The 15023-nt window shown below is 63.5% G+C and overlaps 1 protein-coding gene across 3 annotated transcripts in view; it reads left to right on the top strand.

Annotated features, from left to right (window-relative positions):
* SPEG (striated muscle enriched protein kinase) overlaps positions 1 to 15023 on the top strand; it is a 117711-nt gene that overhangs the window by 69826 nt on the left and 32862 nt on the right. For all 3 annotated transcript variants that reach the window (XM_043524937.1, XM_043524938.1, XM_043524939.1), the window contains 9 exons: positions 692 to 811; positions 1491 to 1595; positions 2808 to 3014; positions 8600 to 8723; positions 10253 to 10425; positions 10797 to 10909; positions 11354 to 11522; positions 12613 to 12703; positions 14015 to 14215. In XM_043524937.1, the coding sequence (XP_043380872.1) occupies positions 692 to 811; positions 1491 to 1595; positions 2808 to 3014; positions 8600 to 8723; positions 10253 to 10425; positions 10797 to 10909; positions 11354 to 11522; positions 12613 to 12703; positions 14015 to 14215 (1303 nt within the window). The remainder of the gene's footprint in view (positions 1 to 691; positions 812 to 1490; positions 1596 to 2807; positions 3015 to 8599; positions 8724 to 10252; positions 10426 to 10796; positions 10910 to 11353; positions 11523 to 12612; positions 12704 to 14014; positions 14216 to 15023) is intronic.

Raw genomic sequence — 15023 nt, 5'->3', positions numbered from 1 at the left:
CTGCCCGGGGGCGGGGGGCAAGTGGGGCAATTTGCCCTGGGCCCTGCAGGGGCCCCCACGAGAAGGTCTGAGACAGGGAAGGGGCCGGCGGCGTAGCTGGGGGGCGCGGGGCAGCGGCCGCTCTCCCGCTGAGCACAAGTGGCGCCTTGTCAATGTTGACTCACCCGGCGGCGCTCCGGGTCGTGGGCGGCGCCTCGGGGGCGGGTCCTTCGCCCGCTCCGGCTCGTGGGCGGCGCCTCGGGGGCGGGTCCTTCGCCCGCTCCGGCTCGTGGGCGGCGCCTCGGGGGCGGGTCCTTCGCCCGCTCCGGCTCGTGGGCGGCGCCTCGGGGGCGGGTCCTTCGCCCGCTCCGGCTCGTGGGCGGCGCCTCGGGGGCGGGTCCTTCGCCCGCTCCGGCTCGTGGGCGGCGCCTCGGGGGCGGGTCCTTCAGTGCCGCCGGGTGAGTACAAGCCGCCGGGCACCTTCTTTTATGTCCGCTCCACCTGGCTACGCCACTGGAAGGGGCCCCCAAAATTGCTTTGCCCCAGGCCCCCCGAATCCTCTGGGCGGCCCTGGCACTGTGCCCTGGTTCCCAGCATGCCCAGCTGGTGCTCTGCTCTGATGGGCTGCTCGGGAGCATAGCCCAACAGCATCACTGTCCTTCTGTGGTTTTCATCCCCCCGCCCCCCGTGTGCCCCCCCCGTCTCCCCGCAGACAAGGACACCCACCGCCTGCTGTTCCCGGCCGTCAGCCACGCCCACGCCGGCGTCTATAAAAGCGTCATTGCCAACCGAGTGGGGAAGGCCACCTGCTACGCTCACCTCTACGTGACAGGTGAGGGCCCCGCGCCGGCCTGGGGGAGCTGCCCCACGGCCCCGGCTGGGCTCACAGGGCGTGCCTGCTGCGGCCGGGGGAAAAGGCGGGAGCTCAGTCGCACAGGGCTGGACCCGCGCGCGGGTGGCCGCACTCGTCTGCCTGCGGAGTGCTGTGCCGAAGGCCGGCTGCCCTGGGAGCTCGCTGCCCCACCGCAGCCCTGACCAACCACCTGGCCCCGGGGCTCTGTCCCGTCCTCGCATGCTCCCATGCGCCTCTGATGGACCGCGGGGACGAGCGGCCGGCGTGTGCCGACCGCGGGGATGAGCGGCCGACGTGTCCACGGTTTGTGGGCGACTCTGCGGGAGGCAGCCGGGTCTGTGTCTTCGGGGCACTGCCGAGCGTCTTGCCCCTACACGGAGCCCCAGAAGCCCTGGGGGAGTCACTGGAGCTGCTGCGGCCCAGTGGCTGCCAGGCAAAGCAGCCACGCAGCGGGCAGGACAGGCGCGGGGAGCAGAGCACTGCGAGTGGGTGGGGAGGGGTGGCCGTCCCGTCCCGTCCCGTGTGTCCCTCCGCATGCCATGCGGCCCCCTCTCTCAGCTGCTCCTCACACAGGCACGCCATGCTTGTGGGTCCGGGGCCTGCTGAGCCCGCGCGGCATCCCGCGCCCACCCGTGCCATGCCTGCCTCTTTCTTTCAGACGTGGTCCCGACTCCCCCTGACGGGCCGCCCACTGTGCTGGCCACGACCGGCAGGGCCGTCACGCTGACCTGGAACAAACCCAAGTGGCTCGACTCGGCCATAGGTGAGCTGGGCTGGGGATTGGGTGGACGGGCTGGAGACCCCCCGGCCGCTGGCACCGAGACCCCACGGCAGCCCTGGCTTCCACCAGCACGTCTCATTGGGCTTGGGGCACGGCTGGGGGGCAGGAGCGTCATTGGGGGGGCAGCGTGGGGGGAGGGGAACTGGGGTGTCCGGGGGAGGGTGATGGGCACGCTGCCCACTGAGTGTCCACTCTACCTGGCAGCTGCCAGGCCAGGCCGCAGCTCCAGGGACGCCCCGAAGATGCAGTGGCTGAGGGTCATTGACACCAGCGGCCCCTGGGCAGCCCCTGCCAACATGTGCCAGCCGCGGCCAGTCCCTGCAGCTGTCGCCGGTCGTGACTCTTCCTGGCCACCGAAAGTCCACCCCTCCTCCACTCACAGTGCCCCCGGGGCCCAGCTGGGGGTGGGGTGGGGGTGTTGGGGACGTAGGGGCAGAATGGGGGAGGGGATCGTCTCCAGGGGCTGTGTGTGGGGGAGGGAACAGATGCCAGGCGTGGGCTGGGCAGAGCCTGGGCTGTGGGGGCGGGGGGATGGGCCAGGCTGAGGCTGTAGGGGGCAGCAGGGCTGGAAGGGAAGTGGGGCTGAGCAGGGCTGGGGGCAGGGTGGCCAGGCGGGGCAGGGTGGCCAGGCGGGGCAGGGTTGGGCCGGGGGGGGGTTGATGTGGAAGAGATGGAGGAAGCTGAGGCAGGGCCAGGGCTGCAGTAGGAAGGGAGAGTGGGGCTGGGCCAGGCCGGGGGTGCAGGGGGAGCGGGATGGGGGCTGGGTAGGGCCGCTTGGCACTGGGAAGAGGGGCAGTAGCAGGGGCTGGGCCAGCCCAGGGGTACAGTGGGAGGGGGAGAAGAGCAGGACAGGACTGTGGGGCACTGGGAAGGGGGGCGGTGGTGGGGGATGGGCCAGGCCAGGGGGGCAGTGGGATGGGGAGAAGGGCAGGGCTGTGGGGCACTGGGAAGGCGGCAGTGGCAGGGGATGGGGTGCAGTGGGAGTGGGAGAAGGGCTGGGCCAGCCTGGGGCGGGCTGCCCCCCAGCGCCTGGGAGGGCCAGTGGCCGGGTGGAGCTGAGAGTTCAGCCGCATGGGGAGCCCCCCAGCCCTGGTGGCCTGGCTGGGCTGGGCCCATAGCCGTGGGGCGGGGTGGAGATGGCGCTGGGTGGGAGCCCTGAGAACAGAGCATGGCAGTGGCCTCTCCTTTGCACAGATCCTGCCTCGGTGACCTACACCGTCCAGCAGCAGGTGCTGGGCACCAGCCAATGGACCATCGTGGCCACCAGCCTGCGAGACACCTGCTGCACATTGCACAGCCTGGCCAAGGGGCTGCGATACCTCTTCCGAGTCCTCACGGCCACCGCCAGGAGCAGCAGCAAGCCCTCGCCTCCCAGCCAGCCAGTGCAGCTGATGGATCGGGGTAAGAGGGGCGGGGGGAACTCCGGGCCACCACCTGGGAGCTGCTGCGAGCCCGGCTGCCCTGGGCGTGGCCTGGCCTGGCCTTCAGCAGAGCCAACAGGAGGAATCAACCCCCAGAGGGCCCCGCTTAGCCCAGGAGCCCCTCCAGGTGTTGTTATCGTTCAGCACAATCACATGCGGAGACCCCACACCCAGCTATATTGCATGAATGCTCCCAGAGCCTGTCATGAAACATATAGGGAAAGGCACCAGCCCATTCCCCCAACTCCCCAGCCTTGCACCCCAGTGCTGCACCGTCCTGCCCCGGGCAGAAGCCTGACCAGTGTAAGTTCGTTACCCAGTCAGCCCCTCCCTCAGTGTGCAGAGGACACACAGTAGCCTTGGTAAGCTGAGCTGAGATTTTGCAAGCACTGTTTTAGGTAAAGTATAAACCAGGTTTATTAACTACAGGAAAGTAGATTGTAAGTGTTTAGAAATGGGAGGCATAAAAAGTCAGCGATAGTCACCAAAGAATATAAAAGATAAGCACCCAGTCTAAATCTTAAACCTCATTACACTAGGCAGTATTTGGATCAAGCAGTTTTCTCCCCCCACTGGATGGTTCAGCTCTTAATACAGAGGCTTCTCTCTTCAGCCTGGGACCAGTCTCCTCAGTCTTTGTCTTTCCAGCATTCTTGTTGCTTCCAGCGTAGGTGGGGGCGGAGAAAGGCAAAATCATAGAATCACAGAAGATTAGGGTTGGAAGAGACCTCAGAAGTTCATCTAGTTCAATCCGCTGCTCAAAGCAGGACCAACCCCAACTAAATCATCCCAGCCAGGGCTTTGTCCAACCGGGCCTTTAAAAACCTCAAAGGATGGAGATCCCACCACCTCCCTAGGTAACCCATTCCAGTGCGTCACCACCCTCCTAGTGAAAAAGTATTTTCCTAAAATCCAACCTAAACCTCCCCCACTGCAACTTGAGACCATTACTCCTTGTTCTGTCATCTGCTACCACTGAGAACAGCCTAGATCCATCCTCTTTGGAACCCCCTTTCAGGTAGTTGAAAGCAGCTATCAAATCCCCCCTCATTCTTCTCTTCCACAGACTAAACATCCCCAGTTCCCTCAGCCTCTCCTCAGAAGTCATGTGTTCCAGTCCCCTAATCATTTTTGTTGCCCTTCGCTGGACTCTCTCCAGTTTGTCCACATCCTTTCTGTAGTGGGGGCCCCAAAACTGGACGCAATACTCCAGATGAGGCCTCACCAGTGCCGAATAGAGGGGAATGATCGCTTCCCTCGATCTGCTGGCAATGCTCCTACTTATACAGCCCAAAATGCCGTTAGCCTTCTTGGCAACAAGAGCACACTGTTGACTCATATCCAGCTTCTCGTCCACTGTAACCCCCAGGTCCTTTTCTGCCGAACTGCTGCCGAGCCATTCGGTCCCTAGTCTGTAGCAGTGCATGGGATTCTTCGGTCCTAAGTGCAGGACTCTGCACTTGTCCTTGTTGAACCTCATCAGATTTCTTTTGGCCCATGTAACAATGCTGGTTCTGGCGGGACCCAACTGAGAGTGCCAATTCAGGACCAATTGCTTAAAACAGGGCAGTCACAGTCCAAGGCTGGGGTTTTCCCACCTCTAAGGCAAACCAAACTAGCCAGACAGAGAAAACTTTGGTTTTACCCCACTGGCTAACCACAAGTCACACAAGCAATTCCCATAGATACTCCAGTTTCCCAGTATCCCCACCAGTGCCACTCGTTATGCGGACAGATGGTTATGAAAACCAATACCCCAGTAAAAGAACAAAGGTTCCCTCGATCCCAAAGGACCAAGCCCCAGACCCAGGTCAATATACAAATCAGATCTTACCCACAAACCATGCTGTTGCCAATCCTTTAGAATCTAAAATCTAAAGGTTTATTCATAAAAGGAAAAAGATACAGACAAGAGCTAGAATCGGTTCAGTGGAATCAGTGACATTCAGTAACTGACAAAGTTCTTGGTTCAGGCTTGTAGCAGTGGTGGAATGAACGGCAGATTCAAATCAAGTCTCTGGAGAACATCCCCAGCTGGGATGGGTCCTTCAGACCTTGGTTCAGAGCTTCTGTTTGTAGCCAAGTCCCTCCAGAGGTAGGAAGCAGGATTGAAGACAAGATGGAGGAGCTGCAGCAGCTTTGTATAGTCTCTTGCCATGTGGTCTCTGCTTTCTTTGTCCCAAGGACAAGCTGCCCATCCCATGGCCTGGAAACACCTCAGAGCTCTGTCCCTAGGCAGATCCCTGCACACCTGGCTGAGTCCCCAGGCGTGTCTGCCTTCTCTCAATGGGTCAGTTGTGTCGCTGATGGTCCTTAATGGCTGGGCAGAGCTGACACCAACTTGTCTGGGATGTCCCCCAGAAGCAGAGCAGAAGTTTGAACTACAGACAGTACAGAGCCAATATTCATAACTTCAACTACAAAAGTGATACTCGCACATAGATGGCATAATCCTAACCAGCCAACCATAACCTTGTCTGAGACACCTCATTTGACCCCCTTTATATAAGATTTGGTGCCAGTACAGGACCTTGGTTGCAACGATGATCTATACGGTCCCAGATTATGTCAGTAACGTCACAGCCCAATCCTCCAATTTGTGTAGGTCCCTCTGTATCCTATCCCTACCCTCCAGTCTATTTACCTCTCCTCCCAGTTTAGTGACATCTGCAAACTTGCTGAGGGTGCAATCCACACCATCCTCCAGATCATTAATGAAGATGTTGATCAAAACTGGCCCCAGGACCGACCCTGCTTGATACTGGCTGCCAACTAGATATCGAGCCGTTGATCACTACCCGTTGAACCCGACAATCTAGCCAGCTTCCTATCCACTTTATAGTCCATTCATCCAATCCATACTTTTTTAATTTGCTGGCAAGAATACTGTGGGAGACCGTATCAAAAACTTTCTAAAGTCAAGGAATAACACGTCCACTGCTTTCCCCTCATCCACAGAGCCAGTTATCTCGTCATAGAAGGCAATTAGATTAGTCAGGCATGACTTGCCCTTGATGAATCCATGCTGCCTTTTCCTGATCATTTCCCTCTCCTCTAAGTGTTTCAGAATTGATTCCTAGAGGACCTGCTCCATGATTTTTCCAGGGACTGAGGTGAGGCTGACTGGCCTATAGTTCCCCGGATCCTCCTCCTTCCCTTTTTTAAAGATGGGCACTACATTAGCCTTTTTCCAGTCGTCCGGGACTTCCCCGATTGCCATGAGTTTTCAAAGATAATGGCCAATGGCTCTGCAATCACATCAGTCATGTCCCTCAGCATCCTCGGATGCAGAACATCCGGCCCCATGGACTTGTGCTCGTCCAGCTTTTCTAAATAGTCCCGAACCACTTCTTCTTTCTCCACAGAGGACTAGTCACCTCCTCCCCATGCTGTGCTGCCCAGTGCAGCCGTCTGGGAGCTGACCTGGTCTGTGAAGACTGAGGCAAAAAAAGCATTGAGTATTTCAGCTTTTTCCACCTCCTCTGTCACTAGGTTGCCTCCCCCATCCAGTAAGGGTCCCACACGTTCCCCGACCTTCTTCTTGTTGCTAACATACCTGTAGAAACCCTTCTTGTTCCCCTTCACATCCCTTGCTAGCTGCAACTCCAATTCTGCTTTGGCCTTCCTGATTTCACTCCTGCAATCTTGAGCAATATTTCTATACAGTTCCCTAGTCATCTGTCCAAGTTCCCACTTGTAAGCTTCCTTTTTGAGTTTAAACTCACCGAAGATTTCTCTGTTAAGCCAAGCTGGTCGCCTGCCATATTTGCTCTTCTTTCTGCGCTTTGGGATGGTTTGTTCCTGGGCCTTCAATAAGGATTGTTTAAAATACAGCCGGCTCTCCTGGGCTCCTTTCCCCCTCATATTAGCCTCCCAGGGGATCCTGCCCATCAGTTCCCTCAGGGAGTCACGGTCTGCTTTTCTGAAGTCCAGGGTCCGTATTCTGCTGCTCTCCTTCCTTCCTTGTTCTCCTTCCTGAACTCGACCATCTCATGGTCACTGCTGCCCAGGTTGCCACCCACTTCTACGTCCCCTGCCAAGTCTTCCCTGTTTGTGACCAGCGGGTCAAGTTGGTTCCTCCAGCACTTACACCAGGAAGTTGTCCCCAACGCTCTCCAAAAACTTCCTGGATTGCCACTGCCCCTTATTTTACACCCTCAGGGCCTGGAGGTCACAGCCCAGGCTTGTCCCGATGGGCTTTGCCGAGTCACAGGGTTGAGCAATCTCCCAGGGTGGTGCTTGCGCAACTGTCATTGATTCCAGCTCCCCTGCTGAGACTCTCAAACTTACCGCCTATTTCAGTAACAGCCATCCAGCAAACCCCCAGAACTTCCCACACACGAACGCTAGACACGGGGGTCCGGGGGTCCTGTTTCCGACCGGAACACCTGTCCTGGCAGCTCCGGTCAGCGGTGCTGACTGGGCCGTTAAAAGCCCGCTCGGTGGCGCAGGCAGGCTCCCAACCTGGCTCCGTGCGACTCCCGGGAAGCTGCCAGCATCTCCCTCTGGCTCCTAGGCGGAGGGATGGCCATGGGGCTCTGTGCGCTGCCCCAGCGCCAGCTCAGCTGCTCCCATTGGTCAGGAACCACGGCCAGTGGGAGCTGAGGGGGCGGTCCTGCAGGCGCAGCGACCCCGAACCCCTCCCATGCCCCAACCCCCTGCCCCAGCCTGGAGCCCCATCCTACACCCCAAACCCAAGCCCCATCCCAGAGCCCCCCACCCCCAGCCAGAGTCCTCACCCCCTTCCCAACCCCCTGCCTCAGCCCAGAGCCCTCTCCTGCACCCCAAACCTCTCATCTCCGGCCCCACCCCAAAGCCCCCAGCCAGAGCCCTCACCACCCCACCCTCCAACCCCCTGCCCCATCCCGGATTCCCCTCCCGTACCCTGAACCCCTCGTTTCTGGCCCCACCCCCACAGCCCCAGCCCAGAGCCTGTGGCCCCTCCCACACCCCAAACCCCTGCCCCATCCTGGAGCCCTCTCCTGCACCCCAAACCCCTCCTTTTCAGCCCCATCTCAGAGCCCGTACCTGCAGCCGGAGCCTTCACCGCGCCCCAAGCCCCTGCCCCAGTCCAGTGAAAATGAGTGAGTGAGGGTGGGGGAGAGCGAGTGACGGAGAGTGGGGGGCGGTGGCCTCGGGAAAGGGGCGGGGCAGGGGGCGGGGCAAGGGTGTTCGGTTTTCTGCAAATAGAAAGTTGGCAACCCTAGGTACACGTATTTGGACAGGACGATGGGTTACAGGAGCTCATGGCCTTTCCTATGGTATCTGACATGGCCAGCTGTGCAAAACCGATCACCATTACACGACAGTGGTGAATATGGAGGTTCCGGGGTGCTGCTTCGAGCTACAGGGGCCACAGGGGAGCACCTGGCACAATGGCCGGTCCCATCTCCAGCGGGCAGGGCTGCCCGGGAACCAGGCTGGGGGACATGTCCCCAGGGGTGAGGAACCCCCCTAGCTAGGGCTGTGGTGGGGAGCAGGCCCCTGCCAGGTCGGTTTCTTTCTGGGCAGAGGGGCAGAGAAGGGGGCTCAGGTTGCCGGGGTGACTGGGGGCTGTGTTGGCAGGGCCATACCTGGAGGAGGCCCCCATCATCCTGGACAAGCCAGACGTGGTGTACGCAGTGGAGGACCAGCCAGCCTCCGTCACCGTGACCCTGAACCACGCGGAGGCCACGGTCACCTGGAAGAGGTGGGATGCAGCTTCGCCAGCCCCAGGGTTTGGGAGCCAGGACGTCCATGGGGGGGACTGGGACCTCTGTCAGCCAGCACCCTGCGGGGCTCCCTGTGGCCCTGCCCTCTGGGGGAGCCTCTTGGAGCATCTCCAATTCCCCCGGCACCCCCTGAACCATTGCTGAGTTGTATACACAGCTGGGGGAGCTCCCGGCGACTCCTGCCATCCTCTCCCAGCAGGGGGTGCTGTGGGGGGCAGGGCAGTGGCTGTGGGGGGAGCTGGTGACTCCAGCCGGCCTCTCCCAGCAGGGGGCGCTATGGGGCGCGGGGCGCTGGCTGTGGGGGGAGCTCCCGGCGACTCCAGCTGGCCTCTCCCAGCAGGGGGTGCTGTGGGGGACAGGGTGCTGGCTGTGGGGGGAGCTGGTGGCTCCAGCTGGCCTCTCCCAGCAGGGGGTGCTGTGGGGGGCGGGGTGCTGGCTGTGGGGGGAGCTCCCGGCGACTCCAGCCGGCCTCTCCCAGCAGGGGGCGCTATGGGGCGCGGGGCGCTGGCTGTGGGGGGAGCTCCCGGCGACTCCAGCCGGCCTCTCCCAGCAGGGGGCGCTGTGGGGTGCGGGGTGCTGGCTGTGGGGGGAGCTGGTGGCTCCAGCTGGCCTCTCCCAGCAGGGGGTGCTGTGGGGGGCGGGGTGCTGGCTATGGGGGGAGCTCCCGGCGACTCCAGCCGGCCTCTCCCAGCAGGGGGCGCTGTGGGGGGCAGGGCAGTGGCTGTGAGGGGAGCTGGTGGCTCCAGCCGGCCTCTCCCAGCAGGGGGTGCTGTGGGGGACAGGGTGCTGGCTGTGGGGGGAGCTGGTGGCTCCAGCTGGCCTCTCCCAGCAGGGGGTGCTGTGGGGGGCGGGGCGCTGGCTGTGGGGGGAGCTCCCGACGACTCCAGCCGGCCTCTCCCAGCAGGGGGTGCTGTGGGGGGCGGGGCGCTGGCTGTGGGGGGAGCTCCCGACGACTCCAGCCGGCCTCTCCCAGCAGGGGGTGGGGCGCAGGCTGTGGGGGGAGCTGGTGGCTCCAGCCGGCCTCTCCCAGCAGGGGGCGCTGTGGGGGGCAGGGCAGTGGCTGTGGGGAGAGCTGGTGACTCCAGCCGGCCTCTCCCAGCAGGGGGCGCTATGGGGCGCGGGGCGCTGGCTGTGGGGGGAGCTCCCGGCGACTCCAGCTGACCTCTCCCAGCAGGGGGCGCTGTGGGGGGCAGGGCAGTGGCTGTGAGGGGAGCTGGTGGCTCCAGCCGGCCTCTCCCAGCAGGGGGTGCTGTGGGGGACAGGGCGCTGGCTGTGGGGGGAGCTCCCGGCGACTCCAGCCGGCCTCTCCCAGCAGGGGGTGGGGCGCAGGCTGTGGGGGGAGCTGGTGGCTCCAGCCGGCCTCTCCCAGCAGGGGGTACTATGGGGCGCGGGGCGCTGGCTGTGGGGGGAGCTGGTGGCTCCAGCCGGCCTCTCCCAGCAGGGGGCGCCGTGGGGGCGGGGCGCGGGCTGTGCGGCACTCCCGTGACGGGGTGTCCTTCCCCCGCAGGGGCGGGTTGGTGCTGGAGGAGCGGGCTGGCGAGTGGGAGATGAGCATGGCTGACGACGACCAGCACTGCCTGCGGCTCTGCCAGGTGCACCGCGGGGACGCTGGGGAGCTCACCTGCGAGGTGAGCAACAGGCACGGCGCGGACAGCTGCTCCATCAGCCTGCAGCTGGCAGGTACGTGAGGGGTCCTTCTCCCGCCTCCCGGCCGGGGGCGGAGCCTGGGCAGGGCCAGTGACACACCCCAGCCGGGGGCGGAGCCTGGGGAGGGACCAGCCCCCAGATGGGGTGGAGCCTGGGCATGAGCCAGTGACACACCCCAGCCAGGGGCGGAGCCTGGGCATCTGCAGGCCACACCCCTCCCAGCCAGGGGGCGGATCCTGGGCACCTGCAGGTCACACCCCTCCCAGCGGGGGGCGGAGCCTGGGCACCTGCAGGCCACACCCCTCCCAGCCAGGGGGCGGAGCCTGGGCATCTGTAGGGCGGGGCGAGGAGGCAGCCACCTGCTCCTGCCTGCGCTCAGGGGTGGAACGTCTCTCGGTCCCCAGAGCCGCCGCGCTTCGAGTCCATCATGGAGGACCTGGAGGTCGGGGAGGGCGAGACGCCGCGCTTCGCCGTGGTGGTGGAGGGCAAGCCGCTGCCCGACATCATGTGGTACAAGGTGAGCCCTGGGCCTCCGGGGGGAGGGAGCCAGGGACGCCCGTCAATGGATGGGACCTACCAGTGCCCCTGACCCCGGCCCGCAGCCCCTGCTCTCCCAGCCCTGGGCTCCCCAGCTCTGCTGCTGCCCCGCAATCCCGATTTGCAGCCCCCGCTACCCCCCCAGCTCGGCTGGTGCCCCTCAGTCCCATCTCGCAGCCCCCTGCTCTCCCAGCCCTGCCCCCGCAGAGGAGCGGGGTGCTGGTCACCCGGGGTTCTCCAGGCGGAAGGTGAGTCCCGGCTGTCGGGGCTGGTCCCGGGTGCTCTGGGAGGGGGGTGGATCCCGGCTGCCACGCCGCGGGGTGGCGTCCCTGGCGTTGGGCCAGTGGCTGCGCGGGCCCCTTGCCCGGCGGCCCCAGCAGCGGGTGGCTGTGCTGGGGGGTGGCTGACGCCTGCACCCCCCCAGGACGAGGCGCTGCTGGCCGAGAGCAGCCGGCTGACCTTCGTCTACGACGACAGCGAGTGCTCCCTGGTGCTGCTGGGCGCCACGGCCCGCGACAGCGGCGTCTACACCTGCGCCGCCCGGAACCTGGCCGGGGAGCTGTCCTGCAAGGCCGAGCTGGTGGTGCGCGCAGGTAGGGCCATGCCAGCCCCTCGGCCCCTGGGGCAGGCCTGGGGAGAGGGGAGCAGCCCGGAGGCCTTGGCGAGGGGCTCGTTGCAATGCCAGCCAGCCTGAGCCGGGGGCTGCATCCCTCTGTCCACATGCCCATCACCTCGGCATCTAGGGACCATTGTGGAACATTTGGTTGTCTCCAGTGGGGGAGCGTAGCGGCGAGGCCTTTTCCATGGCCGTTCCTCTCCCCCACCCCACCCCGGCAGCCCGCCCCCCTCGGTGCTGTGGCCGTTCCCACCCTCACCGGCACCTGCCCTCCCTCGGTGCCATGGCTGTTCCCACAGTCACACTCCCAGTCGTGCCCACTCTTGGCCCCGTGCGGTCCCTGTGGGGAACCCCCTTCAGTGCGACAGCCCTTCTCGGGGGCCACTCTCTCAGGGGTCCAGCCCCTCCACCTGTCTGAGCCGTCACACGCCTGTCCCTGCCGTGGGCCCCTCAGGGAGTCCCCTCGCTCTGGACCCCCGGGGCCTCCACCCCCAGAGGGAGCAATGTACCCCCCGCCCTGATCTCTAGACTGGAGCAACTTTCAGCCAGCGTAACACAGGAGGGTTTATTGAGCGTTGAACCCAGCACAGGAAACTCTCCGGCCTCAGGCCTGGCCTCCCTCCTGCTCCCCGCCTCCCCCCCCCCCCACCCCCGTCCATTGTCTTCTCTCCAGGTAAACAGGGTCGTAAACAGGGTTGCCTGGGCCCCCTCTCCCCGCTTCTGTCCTCTGGCCCCTCTAGCTGGACCCGTCTGGTCAGGTCACCGGGGTCCTCTCTCCGCAGTCCATTGTCCTCCCGCTGGCCAGACCCGGCTGGAACTCCTGAGCTGGGCCTCCCAGTCCCCAGTCGCTGGGGTCTTCGTTCTCCAGGCCATTGGCCGGGGTCCCAAGTTCCCTCGCCGGTCCTGTGTCCCAACAAACTCCCTCTCCCATCCCCCCGTTAAACCCGTAACACCCAGGGAAACTGAGTCCCACCCCCTCTGCATGCAAACCATAGGACCCCCCCCCCCCCCACCGGTGCCGTGGCCGTTCCCCTCCCTCCTCATGCCGTGGCTGTCCTTCCTTCCAGCCCAGCCTGAGGCAGCGGCCGCGGTGGCGGAGGAGGGGCACGCGGCCCGGCGGCTGACGGACGACTACGAGGTGCACGAGGAGATCGGGAGGTGAGGCGGGAGGGAGGCGGGTGCCTCTGGCGAGGGGCCGTCCCCGGGCGGTCACACAGCAGGGCACTGACCTCCGTTGGCCTGGCACCCGGGCTCGGCTCTGAGTCCCTGCTCCCAGGCGCTAGGGCTGGATCTCCCGCCGGGACAGGACGGGGCAGGGCCAGTAACGCACGGGAACCGTGGGGCCAGCCAGACATTCAGAGCCGTGGGGCTGGGCTGGCTGGTACCATGGGGAGAGTTCTCTGAGAACATCTCCTGCATTCCCCCCAGCCCTGCCCTAGCCAGGCTCCCCCAGGGTGTCCCAGCTCTGTGTGCGGCAGCCTGTTCGGGCCGGGAGGGAAGGGAGAGAGAAGACACAAAATACCGCGATGCTGCTGTTAAATCCACAGTCCACCCACCCCGAGATGCTGCGGGCAGATCTGGTCACCCCGTCTCCAAAAGATACATTAGAATTGGAAACGGTGCACAGAAGGGCAACAAAGATGATTACGAGTCTGGAACGGCTCCCATGTGAGGAGAGATTAAAGAGACTGGGGCTGTTAGCTTGCAGTGGAGACGAGGAAGGGGGTGGGGGTAGGACAGAGGTCTATACAATGATGCCAGGTGTGGAGAGAGTCAATAAGGACATGTTATTTACTCTTCCCAATACAAGAGCTAGGGGTCGCCCAATGAAATTAACAGGCAGCAGGTTTAAAACAAACAAAAGGAAGTATTTCTTCACACAATCCACAGTCAACCTGTGGAACTCCCTGCCAGAGGATGTTGTGAGGGCCAAGACGATAGCAGATTTCTAAAAAGCATTAGCTAAATTCACGAAGGCTTGGTCCATCAATGGCTCTTAGCCAAGGTGGTCACATGCCCATGCTGTGGGAGCCCCTAAAGCTCTCAGTGCCAGAATCCAGGAATGGGCGACAGGCTGGATCACCCGATAATCGCCCTGTCCTGTTCATTCCCCTGGGGCACCTGGCCCCAGCTGTGGTCAGAGGCAGGACACGGGGCCGGACGGACCGTTGGGCTGACCCAGGGTAGCCACTCTTAGCTTCTTTACCCGCTGCTGTGAGCGAAGGCCGGAGCTCTCCCTGCCAATGCTCAGCCGCCCCGTGCTGCCCCTGGGTCCTACATTCCCCCCTGCCCTGCCTGAGCCAGGCTCCCCCAGGGTGTCCCAGCCTCCTCCCCCCTTGATGTGTCCCCCAGGGTCCTGTCCTCCTGCCAGCCCTTCCAGTGGTGCCCACACCACATCCTAGGCTCCTGCCAGCCCCCCACTGAGCCTGGCCCACCCTCCTGCTGGCTGCAGCTCTCCCTGTGTTGCAGGGGGGCCTTCTCCTATGTGCGGAGGGTGACGGAGAAAGGCAGCGGGCTGGACTACGCAGCCAAGTTCATCCCCTGCCGGGCCAAGGCCAAGCAGTCGGCGCGCAGGGAGCTGCAGATCCTGTCCCAGCTGGACCACGAGCGCCTCGTCTACTTCCATGACTCCTTCGAGAAGAAGAATGCCGTGGTCATTGTCATGGAGCTGTATCTGCCGGGGACAGCCCCATGGCCTGCCCTGGGTCCCCGCCAGGCACCGCAGGGCACTGCTCTGTGGAAGCTCACAGCACTGCAGACCCACATGGTGGAGTCTGAGAGGGCATTGATGGGGCACAGCCGTGTGGGGGCGTGGTTCATGTCACTGGGGTCCAGGCAGGGAGCAGCTGGGGCGGGGAGCTCACAGGGCGGGTCCCTGTCATGGACTCGTAGGTCATGCCCACTCTTGGCCCCGTGCGGTCCCTGGGGGGAACCCCCTTCAGTGCGACAGCCCTTCTCCCAGGGGTCCTCTCTCTTGGGGGTCCAGCCCCTCCACCTCCTGGAGCCGCACCTCTCTGAGCCTTAGCATGCCTGTCTCTGCCGTGGGCCCCCTCAGAGATTCCCCTCGTTCTGGGCCCCCGGGGTCTCCACTCTGAGAGGGAATAATGCCCCCCCCACGACCCTGATCTCTAGACCAGAGTGACTCTCAGCCAGCGTAAAATAGGAGGTTTATTGAGTGTCTGAACCCAGCACAGGAAACCCCCTCCCTCCAGCCCAGAGACCCCCCTGCTTCCCAGCTGGGCAGCTGAGATCCCCGGCCCCAAGCCCCCCCCCCCCCTCGTCCATTGTCTTCCCTCCAGGTAAACAGGGTCGTAAACAGGGTCGCCTGGGCCCCCTCTCCCCGCTTCTGTCCTCTGGCTGGACCCGGCTGGTCCGGTCACCGGGGTCCTCTCTCCACAGCCCATTGTCCTCCCTCTGGCACTGCTCGGTCCAGATCGCATTGTCCAGCTTCCCCTTTCTGCAAAGCTCGGTGAGGGGA

The sequence above is a fragment of the Chelonia mydas genome, chromosome 11 (assembly GCF_015237465.2).
Source record: "Chelonia mydas isolate rCheMyd1 chromosome 11, rCheMyd1.pri.v2, whole genome shotgun sequence".
In the NCBI taxonomy this organism is placed as follows: Eukaryota; Metazoa; Chordata; order Testudines; family Cheloniidae; genus Chelonia; species Chelonia mydas.
Note: the sequence above shows the minus strand (reverse complement) of the source record. Positions and strands in the feature narration are given on the sequence as shown.